Source organism: Mastigoproctus giganteus, chromosome 4, assembly GCF_048544385.1.
Source record: "Mastigoproctus giganteus isolate SK-2022 chromosome 4, ASM4854438v1, whole genome shotgun sequence".
Taxonomy (NCBI): domain Eukaryota; kingdom Metazoa; phylum Arthropoda; class Arachnida; order Uropygi; family Thelyphonidae; genus Mastigoproctus; species Mastigoproctus giganteus.
In genome coordinates, this window is record NC_143578.1 from 224,448,846 (window position 1) to 224,470,285 (window position 21,440).

The 21,440-nt window shown below is 36.2% G+C and overlaps 1 protein-coding gene across 2 annotated transcripts in view; it reads right to left on the reverse strand.

Moving 5' to 3' along the window:
* Positions 1-5,252: 5,252 nt before the first annotated feature.
* Positions 5,253-21,440, reverse strand: part of LOC150087438 (stathmin-like) — a 48,161-nt gene continuing 31,973 nt past the window's right edge. For both annotated transcript variants that reach the window (XM_090371189.1, XM_090371188.1), the window contains 3 exons: positions 14,697-14,860; positions 10,981-11,172; positions 5,253-6,055 (listed from right to left, as the gene is read on the reverse strand). In XM_090371189.1, the coding sequence (XP_090227315.1) occupies positions 5,984-6,055; positions 10,981-11,172; positions 14,697-14,860 (428 nt within the window). In that variant the 3' untranslated portion in view covers positions 5,253-5,983. The remainder of the gene's footprint in view (positions 6,056-10,980; positions 11,173-14,696; positions 14,861-21,440) is intronic.

The following is a 21,440-nucleotide window of genomic DNA, read 5'->3' on the forward strand; positions in this document are numbered from 1 at the left end:
TGATGCTGCATAAGCTTGCTTCCTTGCATCAAATGCCTCTACTAATGCTAACCCTAATTCACGACTTTTTTCCAGCATTGACTTGTACTTTGTTAAATAATTCCGCCGGTCTCCTACTCTTAATATCGTTAGTGCCAACGTGTACAACAATATCACCCTTTGTGCCCTTAAAAGATGATATCTGCTGTACAATGTAATCAACCTTTGCCCCTGGCAGACATACTCTGGTCCTGTTCCATCTATCCTTTTTGCACAATATATTCTCCGTTTCCCTGACAATAGAGTCACCTACAACTAGTGCCCTTGGGACCAGCGCGTTCTGCCTTGGGGTTTGCCACTGCGTTATTTGATGTTCAAGTGCAAGCCCTGGCATTGATGTGGACAGCTGAGAGCTTGATGGGCCCCTCAATTTAAATCCTTCGAGGGCATCCACCCTGTCCTTCAAGCTCTCATATAAGCCCAGAACAATGCTGAGTTTGTGCCTGATTTCCTCACACTCCTTACATCGCGCACACACACACACACACAGACATCCCTCTTGGCAATATCATGTCCCATTCCTGATTGATCCACAAACATCAAACAAGCAGTGCATTTCAATAGACTGTGATTCAGAGGACAACTGCCCCCGCTCAGTTCTCCCCTGAGCCACAGCACTTCCATTAGTTTGAGCTTTTTGCTTTGCTGCTCTGGTCTGAGTCATGATTTCTATTTAAGTTGTTAATAATTCAAGAAGTTCGGTTCCATTTGTTTCTTTAGAAACTTCAACAGCTTCTCAAACAGCTCCCCCCCCCCCCCCGAAGGCTTTGTACAATATTTCAGCTTTAATAGAGCTCCATGAATCAGCAACCATGTAAAGCACACCACACTCTTTCAAATCAAGACTTTTATAAAAACTCAACGTATCACTGTCATCACCATTGTATGGTAATAGAGCTGTACAGGAAACAGTCCTTGAAGAGTTGTTTCCTATATAGCTTTTTAAGAGTTTGAATAATCCCCTGATTCGTAGGGAGGAATATGACTTTAAACTTTGCCTTCATGCTTCAAAAGTTCACTGCAAGTGCAGGATGGCACATAGTCTACAATGAGCAATATCTTCCCAAACTTCAATTTTTTTTGGTATTTTTTGTGCCACAAATAAATTAGCTGTCATGCATGCCTTGGTCTCATTTATATAAGCCACAGATAAATTTTTCCCATTCTTTAGAGCTCTTGGACATTTTGACTTGCCAGTTAGAAGCAGTGTTTTTGCTACTTGAATTAGCACAAACCATCACTGTCGCTCGATCATTACCCATTTTATAGCCACAAGCAGTAGATTTTGTAAATAAAAGTTCTTTTTTTTTGAGGCAGTGCTTTACAGTTTAAACCTGTTTTGTCAATACTAAATAAAATCGAGATCATATTTCTCAATTTCAATAAACGAGGCATTTCAGTAATGAACCGTTCAGCATTTTCCTTTTTACCAGACAATTTCTCACCATGTACTTCAAGTTCTCATATTCCGTGTCAAGATTTAAAATTGCATAACCATCCACAGCTGGCTTTAAAGTTTCTGTTGCCTCCTAACTCTTTATTAAACATTAATGCTTTCTCACATAAAATGGGTCCTGAAATTGGCTGTGAATCTGATATTTTTTGCATAAACCATTTGTATACTGCTTTTTATGTCAGAAATTGTGGTTGCCCGACACCATATCTTTCGGCAATTTTCTTCCCCGATTCCCCTTTTTTTAACGAATTAATTATTTCCACTTTGTCTGCCAATATCAGAACACATTTTTGTGTACTTGACATGGTAGATTTTTTAACATCCATAAGAATTAGAATGGGTTTGGAAAAAAAAAAAAAAAATTGACATGTGACAAGTGACAGCTGGGAACAGACTGGAATAAGGACCACACAGACTAAGACCAAGCCCACATTCCTTCATTGCAGTGATTTTCAGTTAATTGGAAATTCAGATAATCAGTGTTCTACTGGCGGTTTTTTTTTTTTTTTTTTTTAATTTAAGTGATGGTTTCCAAGCTGCAAATTTTAATTTTCACATATGACCATTCATATTCTTACTATGCTGTACTAACTTATCAGTGTTTTCAAATTAATTCTTTTTTGGTCATTAATATTATGAATACTTTAAAAATAAATTGTCAGTCATATTCAGTTACAGAAGTTAGTTTTTTCCAAAAAATTAATGATTTTAAGGTAATAGTAATTTTTTTTACTCTTCTGCTTACTTTCCTAAAAATAAATTTCAAATAAATGAGCACCACATACAATCTTTAAGGGGAATTTTACTTTGTATAGTAGCAAACTTTAGTGTTTCATTGTTACAAGAAATTAGAAATCAAGCTGGAGCATGCAGTAAGTGTCACTGCTACAAATGATTTGCTGCACTGCTTTAAAAAAAAAAAAAAAAAAAAAAAACACCGCTTAAGCTTAGAGGCAAGATGTAAATTTAACCCAGTTGGGGAGTGGGCATTTTTTTGTCATGGCTCTGTCCACAATCACTGAACTTAAATTTTATTGCTATTAACCTGCCCTTTAGAATTTCCTTGAAAGGTACTTTGATCTGCTGTACTCTTCAGTACAGTAAAATAAAGTAAAATAACTTTATATAAAATAAATTTGATCTGCTGTACTCTTCAGTACAGCATATCAAATTTATTTTATATAAAGTTATTTTTTATGCAAAGGATGGAAATTAATTTCCATATAAGATGTTCTGAGGTCTGCTTCAATCTTTTCTTCAGTGATAAAACATTTTTAGCTTAAAAAGAGCTATAAAGTTAACTTTAGGATAATTTTAATGGGCATTACATTAATTTATTACAAGCAAATTTAAAACCAAATGATAAAAAAAAACTACAAATTAATATAGATGAATGGGTGACATTTCCAAAGCTAAGGCAAAACAAAGCAGTCACTGATTTATTTATTATCTTTAAACTTAGAACAGTTACCTGTCCACTTATACTAAATTAGCAAATTCATCATATACCTTCATGTACTATTGCACTTCATTTTTCATATTTTGTATGTTGTTTAATCCTAAATTTACTTGTAAAATGAGAACATACCTATATTACATTACTTAGACTTTATTTCTTTTGAAGTAGACAGTTTTTGTCATTGAAAAAGGGATTTAGGCAAACCCCCAGAATATTTATTTATTGTTAAACAAGAATTAATCGTTTAAGTACAATTATTATGCAGATTTATGTGCAAAGTAACTCTATACGTAAAAAATAACCCTATAAATTAATGCAACATGATCGTGGTATTTTATGTCATTTAATATCATTTCGTAATAACTTTATCCATTTTGTGTCATCAATTTATTTTGTGCCATATACTTATGTTATTCTGATTGTCATCAGAATAACGATCAGAATAACTTGACAATCTTGACTTGAATAACTGACAATCAGAATAACGTAAGTATATGACAATATTTCTTACAGATTGCATCCGATAAGATTGACACGCGTATGCGATGATGTAATATTGCATCGGCTGTTACTTTCAGCTATATAAGCACGCTCTGCAAGAGTTGCAGTCATTCCTTGCTTGTGTCAGGATGGCGAGTTATGTGCAGTTGACGCCACGAAGAAAGAGTGCTATTGATGCTTTACATGAGGAAGGATGTTCTTCCTGTCATATTGCTCATAGTGTCTTGTAATGTAGAGATGTGCGATTTAGAGTGTCTTGTAATCAGTCAACAGTGAGTAGATTTCTTTCCAATCTCAAGAATACTGGTTCTCCTAATAGGAAAAAAGGAACCGGACGCAAACGAGTCTCTACACCAAAACAGGACCACGTTTCGAAGTGCTTATGCCTTAAAAACCATAAAGCTTCTTCGTCTGAGCTGAAAAGAGAATGGGAAGAACATACAAGACAGGTAGCAGGTGCAGTAACAGTCTGAAGATGCCGATTCAAAATTGGACTTGTAGCCCATCATCCGAAGAAGTGCCTCTTCGCACAAAAAATGAAAAAGGCCCAATTAATTTGGTGTAAGGAGCATGTCAAGTGGACTCCCGAGCAGTGGAAGTCAGTTATTTTCTCTGATGAGAAGAAATTCAACCTGCATGGCTCTGATGGGAGACAAACAATTTTCCATAGACGTGGTGAAGAATACCATCCAGACTGTATGGTGTCTACAGTGAAATTCCCTACCAGCCAAATGATATGGGGGGGCGCATTTCGTATTGCGGAGTAGGTCACCTGCAGTTTATAAAAGGTTCTGTAAATGCCAATTATTATGCATAAATACATGGCTATATTAAAAGTCAAATTGCTGCCAACCATTAGAGACCATTTCAACCTGCCAAGTAACTGCATCTTTCAGGACAACTCTGCTCCTTGTCATTGGGCAAAAAGATGCTTGCACCATATGGCTAATAATAATAATAAATAATAAGTGTAAGTAGGCACTTCTGTAGTTACTTTAGTTTCATTTCTGCATTAGAAGTTTGACAGCAATGTGTTTACATTTGTTACAAGTGAAAAAAATGGTTGGAAGAACAGTCCATTACAACTGTTGGCTGGCCAGGAAACAGCCAGGATCTGAATCCTATAGAGAACTGTTGGCATCGTGTGGAATCTGCAGTTGCCAGAAAGAAACCAAAGACCCTTCATGAACTTCAGGAAGCCGTAATTTGTGTTTGGAACCACAAACTATCAGTTGATTACCTTCAGAAATTGATCTTGTCAATGCCTCTGGCCCTGATGACAGCAGCACGGTGTGCTGCTGTCATCAGGGCCAGAGGCGGTTCAACTAAATATTAGTTTGTGCCCGGTGAACTTTTCATTTTGTTTTCCATTTAAAATGATAAACTGAAAATTGGAAGCTTCTGATAACATTTCAGCCAAAATTGTCGTGTTTACCAAAACAGTTGTATAAAAGTTGCAAATGCTCATTTTGGAATATTTTGAGAGCACCTGTCAAATATTACTTAGCTTTGCCTGAACTATTAATGAATATCTTTTGTTTATATTTCTATTTGTGATGCTAGTCATTAATGTAACATACCATCACAAAAAAGGGGTAGAAATGCGAAATTCCTAGGTATATCTGTTTTTTTGTTGTTGTTTTTTTTTTTTTTTTTTTTTTTTTTTGACTCAAAAGATTTTCTTAATTTTATAAGTAATATAAAAGTAATGTAATGTGTAAGTAAGGTAAAACTCTGGCTACAGTTATTGTTAACTCTTAAAATTTGCATGTATTACACAAATGAAAAAACAAAACAAAATGTGCCACCTGACAGTTTATTAGCACTCTGGAGAAAGTACAAGAGGTGACAAACACTAACTACACATAAGCTGAGCTGGAACATCTGCAGTTGTGAATGTGAAATAGAAATATCTTTCATTGCCACTGAGCAGCTTATACCAAACAACACATCAATATTCACATTAGATTACTGGTACATAAGCAGAAACTACAGATTTAGCCTAATTTATCCAATGCTTCCTTTGCAAATGAAGTGGAGTAGAAAAATACGTAGTTAATGCCTTCTGAGCATGACTTACAAAAACAAACTAATATCACAAAAAGTGCTCCATTCACGGTGACACACCACAACAAGCACAGATTAAGGCTGAATGCAGCACTTTTAAAAAAGATATATATAGATAACTGGTCCTTGGAAATGATAAAATACGGGCACTTTTCAGACTGACTTCATAAGTCCACAAGACTCAATATGCTGTAAGCCACTGTCTATACTAGACCACCTAACAAATAAAGATTAAATAAGAAAAGGGGGTCCCATATAGAAAATTTTAGCAGATATGCATTTCTGAACAAAGATGGAGGAAGCCATAAGCCCTATGTTTTGTGGGCAGGCAGTGGGGAAAAAATTTAGAAAAAAATCTGCTAGACTAGATAACTATATGTCCAGGGATAATAAAGCATGGCCACTGGTAGTCATAGGAAGTAGAGTCAGACTGACAGTGAGGAAGAACATAAACTGATCCTCTAACCAGAAGATGCGGTGACAATTTCTTCAGGCTGGGTCTTGTTCAGGCGCACTTCCTCAATATGGCGTTCCTACATAAAGAAAGCATTTATATTAAATACGTAATTTTTTTAAAGAAAATTAAGATTCCTGTTAGTTAGTCATATGAATATTCTCATTAATAAACAGCAGAATCAAAAAAAAAAAAAAACATTAAACAAAGTTAAAATTATCTTTATAAAGGTTTTCAGCATACTTTGTGACATAAATTTGGTCAAGCAAAGTTTGCTGGACAATTTTATACCATTTACTTCAGACATTCAATCTCAACATTAACAAGAGCATTGCCAACAACCTTTCTTAATCTGATTGCTACATCTTCCACTAAACATGAAAGTCCATGGGATACCTGATAATTTCTTCCAGTTCATCAACAATTCTTGATAAACTAAGAATGGACTTTATTTGGTAAATTTTTTTTCTTTGGCCCAGCTTTGAAAGAAAAGTGACTTCCTTACAGGCCACTGTTGGCCCATACCTGCCAATTCATGTTAGGGAAATTAATGCCAAGCTAGTTTTGCACACAGAAATACTTAAGTATGTTGAAGTGCCATCATGCATAAAGATCACTTTCTGCATATGTAGGCAAACTTTGATTTCAGGAAATTTTTTAAGCATAGGTATCTTTCTGAATTCATTGCATCTTTAAAACATATGGGCTAAAAACATGTGGTTCCCAGTAATGACTGTTAACAAAGTCACCAACATGAAATATGACTTCAACTAATCAAATAATATTATTTTGCCAGTCCTCCAGCCATCCAAACTTCTTCGATCAATTTAGATAAAATTCACGCTCATGATATGGTTCCACTTTAGCTCTATTTTAAATATTTTCTCTACTACATGGTAAGTTAGCTCAGTTTCATGGGCATACTAAAGATTTCTTAGCGCTTTATGATAAAGGATCTTTTATCATAAAGTGTAGTGTTCTCATCTGATACAGAGATATATGGTCTTCCACTACACTTTCTATCAGCTATAGATCCCACAGTTATCAGTTTTTGGTATCAGCCTTTAATGTTCTTCCTTATTCAGCTAGCCATTATCTCTAAACAACTGTTAATGAATTCCATACTTCATAGATATGAATCTTTGCTCTTCTGATTCTCATTTAATGCATGTTTTGGTTTGAAGATAAGTGGAATTCGTAGTGAAAAATGCTTATGGGAGGCTGAAAGGACCAAGATAAATGAAGCATCACACTATCCCAAAATTCTAAGCAAAAATTAAAAGAAATCAGTTACAATCATTCAACAGTTATGCTTATTAATATGTGTAACTATAAAACATTTGTACAGAAACTCTTTTTGCCTAAATAATTACACTATGCAACAAGTTTTCAAAAAGGCTGTTTATTTGCATTTCTTTCCTTCTTTATGAATTTAGGTAAGCCATTTCTTTCCTTCTTTATGAATTTAGGTAAGCCATTTCTAAATACAACCTTAGTTTTCACATAGCATCAATGAAAGAAAGTAAATATGCAATAATACTATATTAGATTTATTAACAATGGTTAACTTTTATACAGAATCATGTATTGATCTTTGCTACAAGCAAACAATAAGCTAAAAATATTGCAAATTAAAAGTAGAAACCCCCTACAGTTAATCAAAAAGAAAAAATCCTTAAAATGTACATGCAAATGGTTGTCTTTCCTGTTCAGCATAATCATTCCTGTATGATCAGGTGGAATCTTTCCCCATGCTCTCCAATAACATCCAGACTTGGTCTGAAAAAAATCCAGGTGAGAGTGCAAGTAAGGGAGCCTGACTCTCATTCTACATCCCATTTTCCCATAATCTACAAATCAGCTTGTTCTTTGTAGTTTTCACTCTTAATGGTTACCAAGAAAGGCATTCACTTCAAGGCCAAATGTTTTTGGTTTTGCTCAGCATCAGTCATTTTGTCTTCCAGTTCTTGAGAAGCCAATGTCTGCTTTACTTGTGAGCCAATAACTATACCACGTTTCACTTCTGCATCAGACAATTTTGGAAACAAGTTGTATATGCTTGAAGGTCTTGAGGTGCCAGTGCAAACAACTTGTTTTATCAATCCCAGCTTGATATGGAGCGATGGAAACAAGACTTTTTCTTGGAACCAAAGGAATGTCTACTGCACTGTGTGTGTGTGTGCATGCGTGTGCCAAGCTGCACTTCAATTGTAGCAGACAGTTCTCTTTTATGGTAGTGCTGATCTACTGTTCCAGAAGCAGAGAAGGCAAATAAACAGTGAAACTGCTGTGCAAATTGAGAAGGAACCCCCAGCATCTTGAAGTCTCCATAGCCATCCTGTTTATGCTTGTCATACTTCTCTAACACATCCTTAACATTTCCACAGTTTTCTTTAATATGAACAGAATCAATGGATGTCTATGAAGCAACATAGCCTTCAAACTTTTTCTTGAACTGTCAATGAAAAGAACCAGTCATCTGTACTGTAACCAATTTTTTGTAAAGACCAATCAAAGCAATAGCACAGGGATTCTGTAAGGGGAAGTCTTGCACCAGGCATCCAGTAGATTTCATTCTTAAATTAGGTGTCAAGACCTCTGCGTTGGATATGGTTAAACCCAAGTCCCTCACAAAGTCATTCAATACTTGCTGATTACAGAAATGTGGCACTTTACTTGAACAGAGTTTCAAAGATATAATCCCAGTTATCCTGTTCACCAGATTCATCATAGAATTCGGAAGACTCTTGAAACTGATAGATTTGCATTCTGGGATGCCAGAGAAATAGAAGATGGCATGTTTGGATATGCTATGGTTTTTCAATCTGCAGACTTATCCACCATACAAAGTAGCAGTCATTATGATGGTTTGTGGATCTCTATGTTCAAGGTATAGCAAAGGGCCTACACTTTTGACTACCATGAAATCATCCCTCTAATGTTGACCTGCAACTATCACAGCAGAAGTGAAATGCCCAGAACTTTATCACCCATGGCATTTCCAAATAGGCTTCATGTGCATTACAAAACTTGGTGCCACCAAAGACATTATCACAGCATTGGTATGTAATTGGTAAGTAATATATATTAATATCACAAAAAAGCCTTCAGTTGCCACCAAAATATTGACACTAGAGAAATACAAATGACACCACTGGATTCAGCATAAACAAACAACCATCATCGTCACCATGGTAATAAATCAAGCTAAGTTCTTAGTAGTAATCCACAGGTCAGTCTAGCGGTTGAACTGTCAGTTTTCTGTTTTTATATTCTGCTGTGGTCCGTATCTTACAAGGAGATCAACTTTCAATAAACGTATGGTAGGACTGACTCTTAGTATGGATGCTGAACTATGGACAGTAGTATTTTATATTGTCCAAATCTTACTGGTTGAAGAAATATAAAGAATAACAGCCCAACTAATCATATCTGGTGTATTTTAGAACAGCATGAAGATTAAAACTACCCAGAGAGCATTTCATAATTTCTTTCTATTCGGCATGAATACAGAAAACTATCCTTTTATAACTGAACTGAGAAAAAAAAAACATTCAACAATTGCTCATTTGTTAAACATTACACTGTTTATGTTAGAGATTTGTACATTGTATTTGGTAAATTGGATGTCCCTAACTCAGTAAGTGGCCCAGTAATTTATCATCTCTTGTGCTTTTTTCTAATATGGGAAAGGTGGCCATTCCAGGTGCTCACATCTGGTGAGTATGGGCTTGGTGTGCGTGTGCACACACACACACTTTTTTTTAATTTAGAATTTCAGTAAAATCCCATTTACAATGAATCCATTTTAACAAAATCACTATAATGAAAACATTTCTAGGTCCAGGCTAACTTCCCTTATTATTAATATTTTGTAAGTCTCGTCTGAGTGGAACAGTTTGACAAAAATTTCAGTACAGTGCCCACTTACACTTAACATGTATTTGTTTACAATGAATGAAAAACTTTATTGGAAAATTATCAGTAAGATTGTGTAGCCATAATATAAATAAGATAACAATTTTCTTTAATAAAAAAAAAGGGGAGGGGGTTAAAATATACAACAAAATCGTTTAGTACTATATATCTTCCCACTGCATATTCACAATTTTTGAATGATTTTTATAGGGTTTTATGCATTTAATTATTTTTTAGATGCAGCAATACTCAAATGGTACAATGTACCAATACTTTCACAGAAAAAAAAAATTGGATGATTGACAGTGAATTTGGATATTGCAGGTTTTTTTTTTGAAAAAAAAAAAAAAAAAAAAAATATATATATATATGGGACAAGTTAATGAGAGGCACTCTTGTTTTCCTAATTAATTTCATTCTAGAAACATCCCTGTGAGTAGCTCAATCAATCAGTAAAAAAAAGTCAAAATTAATAAATAAATTCAGCTTAATGCAACCCTGAAACATATTTTCGATTGAACTAAGTTAATTTGCATATTAATGTGCAGGGGGGAAGAAAACTTAGTATAAGAACTCAAAACTGACATGAATTTGACAAGTTCTCTTACCCACCATATTTCTAAATGTACGGTATTTTTCATAAATTATGCTTTCAAAACGGTACTTTGAATAAAGTATTTTTATTTTTTGTGAGTATATGCATTTTGTCATTTTATTTATTATTGATCTTAGAGTCAATATCAAAGTAAAACAATGCAGAAATTACTACTTCTGTTACATGCATTTAAGTTTAAACAATATTTAAATTTGTTCAAAAATTTAAATATTTAAGTGCCAACTATTCAAATAAATATTTGAATAGTCGAGCACTTAGTTTCTCATCTATAAATAACCATAACAAAGTTCATTAACACAAAATCATTATTCAGAGGAAAATTTAATGCACGGTCCATTATGAAATGCGATGCTGATATATGTAACTGCTTAAGGCAGAAACTGCCTTAAACAGTTACAATGAATTGTACCTAGTAAAAAATTAAATTCATTCACATAATGTATATTCTATGGGTAATAAGAAACACTCACATGTTCTTTGAGCTTTTCCTGAATTGCCTTCAAATAGGCCTCCCTGTTCTCTTTGATTGTTCCCATTTTTTGTTCAAGGTTTTCTTTGGTTGACTGAATGAAGTTATTGTTGTATTCCTGTTTTTTCTGAGTGACTTCTTGTTGCTTAGCACGTTTCTCAGTCCACTGGTTTAGTTTCTGACTTTCCAGACTCTGAAACAAAAATTAAATAAATCAACTATCTTGACATTACTAACCTAGTGTGTGTGTGACAGAGAGAGGGAATTTTTCATTCATTAAAGTTAAAATATTCAACAAATGAAAAATAAAAAAAGATAAGCTAATGCTAACAAAAACAGATTCAAAAAACCATTTATTACCTTAACCAATGGAAACCGATTAGAGAACCTACTAAATATACACTTGTCACCAAAATCTGAATAACCTGTTTCAATACAAAATGACATGAACAGTAATTAATTTGTCAGATACACAGTACCAGTAAAGTAAATTATATCAAATCCATTTGTCACAGCTATACTCAATGGAAAAATATAGGAAGTCATACAGAACTCGAGTCCTGTACATGTAACAGGGTGGCTCGATGGACAATATTTCACAGGGCCAATTGGTTTAGACCCAGTGACCTAAGTGGACTCCACTGAACTCTTCCAATTGGACTCACTCCATACAATAGAACTCCCACTAGATGCAGGACCAAATATGATTGACAAATGGCTTGACCTGGCTTGAAAATAAATTCCCTGGACAGGATTCCTCCTATGGACAAAATCCCACCTGAATTTCCCTACCCAAACCTCAACTGGATGGACGACTAAACATCACAGACAACCTGACTCAATACTATTTCACCGGATGGGATTCCTCCCATGAACAAACCTCAAACTCAATTCCCCTACCAAACCTCAATTGCCCGGATTCATCAGTTCCACTGTCTGGAATGTGGACTATGCTCCAAACCAACCATGTCTGACACACAACTGGTACAACTACACCTCTTGGATGGGACTTAGCTGTCCCAGGAATGACACCATTAGGATTTGACATGTAGATGTCAAGGATGGGATGTGGTCCCAGGAATGACTACTGGCCTGGCAAAGGAGCTCCGCGTTGCACATATGCCTCATTGGCAATCTGGGCTGACGCCCTTGCACAGTCCCCTTTTACTCCAAGTTCCCAGCGTGTGGGGGGGAGGTACAGCCCTCCTGTTTCCTCGCCACCCCTCTTCTGGTGGGGCATGGGCATACCTCACTGGCTACCTGGTCTATCGTCTTCTCTATCGTTCCCATTTTTCTTTTTTTTTCCCCCAGTCTTCAGTCTCTCTCTCCCCCTACTGTCTGTACATTAGCGTATGCCCTAAACTTCCAAATTTAATTATGACAAAGTTCAACTGCACTCGCCATATTTGGTCTTTCCAACTCTAGCATTATCTCCCCTTTTTTTTTTTTTTCTTTAACATAGGCCCTGGCCACTAAAATCTCAGGAAACTAGGTGGCAGAGCCTGCCAGAGTAAAAAATTTCTTGCGTCTGCCTCCATGGGGTCAAGTGGGAGCAACATTGGGCTCAGCAGGGGTCCAATGGCTAAATGGCCAGATGAATGATATACACAACACTACACATATACAAAATCCATACACTTTTAAATCTCTGGCCTTCCCAGCGAACTGGTACACCTACAATGAAAGCAACGCGAAGATGGAGGTGCCGTTTGACACTAAACACACTTTACCCCATTGTGTTTCCCCAAATATACACTGGATCTCACAGCAGTGATGAAACTACCATACCACCAAATGAGGAGGGGGGAACAGAGTTTATAATTTCTGCTTCTGTCTGACAGATGAATAAAGAAGTTGCTTTTTTTGTTTTATCATAATCTACATGGTCAGTGGCACAACTTAGGAGTAGACAGGAGTCCTATTTTAAAAGTTCACCACCTCCATAGGCTATTAGGTTAAAACAGAGGAGAAACTTCAGGAATCATTGCAAATATATTTAAATAGTAGTGGTTGCTGGTGATTTCAACTGATAGTGCCAAAAAATTCTTTCATTAGAACATTGTTTTTCCATAATATTTAAATCAGGTATAGTCTACCTAATCATTTAATTTCAAGTTTATCAAGTAAAGGATTTTTTTTTAGTTAATTTCATAAATTATCTTATCCATTGTCATCCTTTGAATGAATGTAACAAAACGTTCCAAAGCATGACTATGCACATTATTATTATTTTTAATAGCCATATGGTGCAAGGAAGCCTGAGGCTTATGCTGCACCAGCCAAAAAAAATTTCTGAGTTACCCTGAGAGAGAGAGAGAGAGGGGGTGGGGGGGTTATTTGCTGTATCCAGACCGTGAGAGCCAGTTTTAGAGTGACACTACACTTTTAGATGACTTCTGAACATCACTGCATTATGCAACATTTAATGATTTATACTATTAGTTATTATAAATACAAAAAGTATTTGCTTTTACTTCTTTGGTGTTATTGTGGCAGTGCCATAGCTCAACAGCACTTTATAGCTAGCCACCACTATTCTTAAATATTTTGTTGAGTGTATAAATGCCGATGGCCTTTTTGATGAGTTGGATACCATGAAATCACATATCATGGCCAAATTAAAATAATGGAGAGAAAATGACACTTCCTGTGAAATCACTGGACCTACATATTTTATCATTTCATATGCAGAGGCAGATTTATGATAGTCACAAAAGGTGACTGTCAAGAGCCTCCCAACTTCGGTAGGTCCCAAACTAAAGATATTGCTATATGCACAGTAAAAGTCCAAGTATTTAGTATGGGGGGGGGGAACTGTTTCAGTACATTATTCTCTTATACAATCCTAATTTGCTATGTCAGCTCAGTACTTCACTTAAGAACCACAGGCCTGAGAAACTCTTCCATTGCTAATTAACAACAAGAATGTCAATCTTGCTTGTCATTAGCAGTGGATGGTCCCATAACTTTACTTCCCCACACCACTGATTAATTATTGCCACATCAAAATGAACTGTGACAGGAACATTTTTATACCTCATGTACCACCATTTGCAGAAAAAAAAAATTACACAAGCATCTTTAATTACTAATTATTGAAACTATGTTGCAACACTGTTTATGATGTTTTTCATTAGAAATGAAGAGTAGTTAAATTACATTATAAGTTAAACAGGTTTTTGTGAGCTAGTTTTAGAAACTAACCACCATTCTACAGAAAAATGTGTTATGGATTTTGAACAATCAACTTATGAAGGGACTTTTGGAAAAATCCCTTTCATAAGTTGGGAAATTCCTGTATTAAAAAAATACATATACGGTATGTATATTTTAATTTATAGTACTTTCCCTGACACTTCATAATGTTATGCACTAGTTATTTAAAATTTTGACTTGCAGGAGTTCTTTTTTTTTAGTTGAGGAAGACCAGATAACTGGTCTTCCTTATTAAAAAAAAAAGGGGGGGAGTCCCCCCCTTTAATACAATGAATAACAACCAACACAAAGTAAATGGTATTTATAATACTGATTTCACTAATTTACATCTAATTCCCATAAAATAATTGAATAATAAATAATTCTTTTTGAGACGTTATTCAAGTTTTCTGGAAAAATTATATTGAAAGAGACTTTTTTTCCTGCCCTAGTTATAAAGATTTCCTGGTAATTGAGAACATAAAAAAAAAATGAATGAAACAATTTTGAAAAATCCAGTACCTGACGTCTTTCTTCGGCAGCTTTCAACTTGTTCTCAATATCTTCAACTGAGATAGATTTTGGTGGTGAATCTGGTTGCTTTGGTGGTGTTTCCATGGCAGGATCAGCCAAGACAAGTTCATACTTCATTCCTCCCTTTGACTGCTCAGTGGCACGAACTTCGGCTAAATTAATTTAAACAACAGAAATAAGCATTGTTATGATGATTACCGATTGTAATTCGAAACTAAATAAATTCATTGCATACATAGCTATAATAAAGAAATATTTTGCTTATGTTATATTCAGCTGATCATGAAAGATCTCTCTCTCTCTCCTCAAATTTTTTTTGGCTGGTGCAGCATAAGCCTCAGGCTTTCTTGCACCATATGGCTAATAATAATAATAAAAAAAGGAAAGATGACTAGAAAGAGAACTGGTGAGTGTTATTTTTACTAGAAGTTGTAAAAGCTTTTCTATTGCTCTGTTATATGGTTTCATAACCTGATAGTCATTTTATTTTGTTCCTCATGTTTTCAAGTAGCTTTTTCCACATGAAAATGGCTAACCTTATAAGGGGTAGCTGCAAGGGAAGACAAGACAGGCAATCACTCAGGGTGCCAAGATTTGCATGCAGAGGTTTGACTTCGGCCAGCAGAATAAAACTTTCATCTGGTGTTGTGGAAGTGGGTTGTTGTTGTTGTTGTTTGGTTTTTTTAGGAGCATTAGCAACTAAGGCCATATTGCTCCGGGGATATGCGGTGGTCATTCCCTGACCTTTCCGCATCCTCCGTATTTGGTGGTCATGGGCTCGAACCACGGTCTAATCAAGAAGCGTGTGCTACGCACTGCCACTCTACCCACCTGGCTACAGAGTCACCTGTGGAAGTGGGTAATTTGAATAAATTCCAGGAAGAACAAGAAAAATTGGAAGAGATGGGTGGACAGTTGATGTCAGAGGTTTTTTTTATTTTTTTACTGATGCTTTATAAGCTTGCTTTCTTGCACCATATGCCACTACTAATAATCTATCTTGAAAACCAAGTTACATTTAGAGTTCAACTTTAACAAGGTATATGCAAAAAAAATTTTTTTTTTAATCATAATAATTTTTTTTTTCCTTGCATGTACCTTGGAATGGTTAGGAATGTCTGCACTCTATGCTTGGAATGTCTGCACTCTATGCTAATTTACTGAGAACCACAAAGTGCTCCATTTGGCATGAAGAAGGGTTCAATAGAGGGTTGGAAACAACCTACATAGTTTCAGTTAACTGAGAGTACAGGGACAGATTGGGAGCATAAAACTGCCTGGAAAATATCACAAGCGACCCATTAAGTTATGCATGAATGCAATTTATATACCACCTTATACCTACTAGCAGGGATAAGGAAGCGATTATTTCCTTGTATAAGGCAATGGTTAGGCTACACCTTGAGTACTGCATACAGGTCTTGAGGCTTCGTTTTAGGAAAGGTGTAGATGGGATTCTTCCTCTTGCTCAGATTACTCATCTTAGGGGACATAAATTCAAATTGAGGAAAGACAGTTGTAGAATACATGTGCAGAAATTTGTCTTAAGCCAACAGGTGGTTGATTGTAGAACAAACTTCCATCTGTTGTAGTCGAGGTCGACAACTTAAATAAGATCCAAGGCAGAACTAGACAAACATTTGGAGTGAATGGTTGGGTGAAATGGGAAGGTTTTTTTTTTTTTTTTTTTTGGTTGATGCTATATAAGCTTGCTTTCTTGCATCATATGCCTCTATTAATGCTAACAATCTTCCACTTGTTATTGTGGAAGTTGATAGCTTAAATAAACTCAAGAAAGAACTATAAAAGTTTTTTTTTTTGGCTGATGTTGAACATGCGTTCTTGCATCACTTGCCACTACTAATACTAAAAATGCCCATTTCATCAAAAAAACTATATATATATATATATATATAATCATGAACTTCACATTTTATCCAGCTTGTTTTGCTTTGAAGTAAATTAACAGTAGTCACTGGCAGAGGTGAAAGTGATTCTTACACTCCTATTGGAATGAGCAGCAGCCTGGAAAACAAGATGCAGGGTATTTCAGAGACTGCTGGGAGTCATTGCAGTACAAGTAAACACATGGGTTGAGTTAGGGTAGCTACGAATAGGAACAGGTGCATGTATACCAATGTTAGGAGTTTGGTAAATAAATTTGATGAATTTGAGGTATTGATCGAAACATCAGAGGCAGATATTGTTGGAATATCAGAGACGTGGTGTCACACAGATATAAAGAATGCAGAACTGGAATTTGGGGAGTACATTGTGTACAGGAAGTATAAACAGGATAGGAAAAGAGGAGAGGTTATGCTATTAGTTAAGAAATACAAAATCCAAGGAAGTGAAGCCAGTCGAGATCGCTGGACAGTGCACTGTTGAGTCTGTTTGGTGTGACATAAGCACTGGAAAAAGAAAAGAGTATGTGTGTGTTATAGGCCAAATGAATCTGAAGAGTATAATGAGCAATTGTGCGGAGAAATAGAGTGGGCCAGTAAATCAGAGTGTCTTATAATGGGGGATTTTAATTTCCCAGAGATTGACTGGAATTTGTGGGTTAGTCACTCACACACTAGCAAGGCTTTTATGGATTAATTGGATGATTGTTTTCTACAGCAGCATGTTCAAGAGGCAACTAGAGGGAGTAATACTCTTGATCTGATTATCAGTAGAGATTCTTCATACATCAAGAATTTGAAGATAAAGGAACCACTAAGTGGCAGTGATCACACTGTGCTGAAGTGGGATTTACTCAAAGAGGTAACTACCATTAGGGGTAAAGGGAAGGGTTTTTGCTTTCGTAAAGGCAACTACGATGATCTGAGACAGTATTTAAATTCTATACAATGGGACCAACTGATGATGTTACCAACAGCAAATTCAAAATGGGAAGCATTCAAAGAATTTATCTTGGAAGCTACTAGGCTTTCAATACCAACTAAGAAATATTGTTCAAGGTTTAGGTCTAAATGGATGTCAGATGAACTAATTAGACATATGACAGAGAAGAAAAATGCATGGGATACATATAAATTAATGGGTCACATGGAAGCCTATGATAGATATAAGCTGGTCTGTAACCAAGTCACAGAGGAGATTAGGCAGGCAAAGGCAGATTATGAGAAATCCTTGGCAAAGGATGCAAAGAAAAACAGAAAAGAGTTCTTTACCTATGTAAACTCTAGAAGGAAAGGGATGAATCAGATTGGTCCACTGGATATTGCTGGTTCAACTGTTGATAATCCTGCTCAGGTGGCTAACAAACTAAATGAATATTTTGAATCTACATTCACACATGAGGAGTTATTCAGGAAGGGGAATGCCAGAGGTGAAGTAAACTCTGCCAGTGAGCTAGATGATTTTGTAATAACAGAGGAAAGTGGAGGAGAAATTGTTGAGGATAAACATAAAAAAGGTACCTGGGGTGGATGGGATCTATCCAGTTATATTAAAGGAGGCAGCAAAGGAAGTAAGCAACCCCGTAGCCATAATTACAAGAGCTTCTTTGGACTCAGGGGAGGTACCCATAGACTGGAGTTGTGCAAATGTGATCCCAATTCACAAAGGAGGATCAAAGACTGACACAAGTAATTATAGTCCTGTGAGTTTAACTTCTATTCCAGGAAAATTAATGGAGGCACTGGTTAAAGAATCACTGCAGGATCATCTAGACAAGATTTCAGTTATAGCTCGGACACAGCACGGTTTTGTTAAGGGAAAGTCTTTCCTGAACAATTTGATTGGATACTATGATGCAGTCACAAAAGAACTGGATGCAGGGAATAACTTTGATATTATATACTTGGATCTTAGAAAGGCTTTTGATACTGTTGCACAAGGAAGACTGCTGGACAAATTGGAGCAGTGTGGCATTGGAGGCAAACTGCTGCTGTGGATAAAGGGATGGTTGAGAGGGAGAAGACAGAGAATGGTAATCAATGGACACTGCTCTTCATGGACTAATGTTATTAGTGGAGTTCCTCAGGGTTCAGTGTTGGGTCCATTGTTGTTTTCTGTATCTATAAATGATATTGATGAAGGTATATCAAGCTTAATGTCCAAGTTTGCAGACGATACAAAAGTTGGCAGGGTTGTTAAGGACACTATTGACAGTATGCTGCTGCAACAGGATCTGGAAAGGTTGAGCAGACGAGCTGAGAGGTGGCAACTGAAGTTTAACATTGAGAAATGTAAAGTACTACATATGGGAAACAGTATCCCAGAGCAACATATCAACTCTGTGGTACTACACTGACATTGGCAGAGAATGAAAAGGACTTGGGGGTAATTGTGCAGGCAGATATGAAGTTTTCTGAGCAGTGCAGATAGGCTGCAAAAGTAGCTCATGGTGTTTTGTCAATGATATACAGGAATTTTTCTAGCAGGGATAAGGAGGTGATTATTCCTTTGTATAAGGCAATGGTCAGGCCACTCCTTGAGTATACAGGTCTGGAGGCCTCATTTCAAGAAGGATGTTGAGCTGCTGGAACGAGTACAGAGAAGGACAACAAGATTAGTGAATGGAACAAAGGGTTGCTCTTAAGAAAGGCTTAAGTTTTGCAAATAACAGTGTCTAGAGACTAGGCACCGGCAAGGTGATCTGATAGAGGTGTATAAAGCCTTGAATGATTTGAGCATGCTCAATGCCAATGGGATTCTTCCTCTTGCTCAGAATAATCACCTGAGAGGGCATAAATTCAAATTGAGGAAAGACAGATGTAGGATAGATGTGCAGAAATTTGCCTTTAGCCAGCGGGTACTTAGTTGGTGGAACAGACTTCCATCCCTTGTTGTGGAATTGATAGCCTAAATAAATTTAAGCCTCAGCTGGACAGGTATTTCAAATGAATGGAGGGGTGAAATGGGAGTGGTTTTTTTTTTTTTTTTTGTTGTTTTTTTTTTGGCTGATGCTGCATAAGCTTGCTTTCTTGCATCATATGCCTCTACTAATATTAATGCTAAAGTAGTTTTACAATTTTTCACCAACAATGATGAAAGAAACAAAGTGTGGGTCTGAAACGTATAAATTTCCTGTTTATATTCTGGGCAGGGCTGGAAAAACACAGCAAGCCTGTTAAGCATGGGATTGCCAACGTCTGGGGTCAACGAAATTCAAAATTTTTATTATTATAATATTTGATAAAACTATCTCTATTGTACCAAATACATTTCTGCCTGAGGGTGCCAATAGTCCTAGGGTAGCATCTGATTCTGGGACTAGGGTTTCCAGATATCCGCTTTAAGCCAGACAAGACAGTCTAGCTTTCCATAAAAGCACCTTGCTTCTAATGTTAGTTAATAGCTTTCCAAGTAATATAAAACAAACAAATTCAAGTAACAAGTGTTTATGGCAATTTTGTGAGTTTCTTCCAAGTTAGGTTCATTCCAAAGTTTGTCCTCAACCAGTTTCTTTTGAAGTACATACCACTACCAGATAATGCTTATGTATACAGTGTACTGTAATCTCCCTTCTGTGCTAACTGTACACTTTGTCATGAAACAGTGTGCAGTTGCTGTTATAGTTTGGTTTTAGAAACATCAGCAACTAAGGCCATATTGCTCAGTGTACATTGTGTCTAAATTGCGTGTATTCTGTGGTCGATTATGCTTAAAAGTTTTATTTATTGTGTGCCCGTGTAAAAAATTCTTAAACAATTAGTAACGTACTCAGAACCAACCATGGACAAAAGAATAAAAAAAATTTTAAAGAAGAGTAGCACATTACGCAATTTTTTTATTGCGTAGGTGCAATATTGCAGTATCAAAGGAAAAGGTGACGTTATGAAATACTGTAACCTAAAAACATAAACCGGTTCAAAAAATTTCTTCAAGTTTGCATAACACGGATCTCGGCCAAACTCCACTTAGCCTTATATCCTTCAAAATGGCGATGAGAAGCGGGGGAAAGCAGTGATTGACAAGTTGTGACTCCGCTCACTCACAGCGTGCCCCTTTTCATTTCACATTTCAGGCGGACATCAGGTGACACGATGTCATTGCAGCAGTAAATGCGAAATTCATATCGTTTCATAGTCACATTTGTTTGCTGGTTATTATTATTATTATTAATACTAGCCATATAGTGCAAGGAAGCCTGAGGCTTATACTGTGCCAGCTAAAAAAAAAAAAAAATTTCCAAGTTACCCTGAGACAGAGAGAGAGAGAGAGTCAGAAGTACCAGGGAATCACCAAGAAAGAGAAGAATGATGATATCCAGCTCAGGACCCTGGGTATGCTAAAAGCCCATACTCACCAGATGTGAGCCCCTGGGGTTAATATGTTTGCTTGCTACATGGTAGCTCATGTCATCCTGAGTTAGAAAAAAGTAAAACTTGGAAATATTCATAAGTTGTTCATATTTTTCCTTTAACATCTTTTTAATTACGGTAAGTAGCCAAAAATTAATATTGGGTTAGCTTGCCATGTGGTTCCTCGTGTCATCCTGAGTTTATGTCATGTATTCTGTTCCATCCTGCAGGTAAACTGTTTCGTTGTTTTTTGCTGCCGTGAGCCCACACGCCAGGACTGATGAGGTGAGTTTTCTTTTCCCATCTCATTAACCTAGTATTGTCAGTTGTTAGGTTCTTTAAAAAAAAAAATAATAATAATAAAAATTCTATTGGCATATTGTGCATATACAAAGAGGAATTTTATTGTTAATTGCATGTATTTGTTGACTTTCATTTGTGTTTAGTGAAAAAAAAGGTTATGTTTTTATGCAACTTC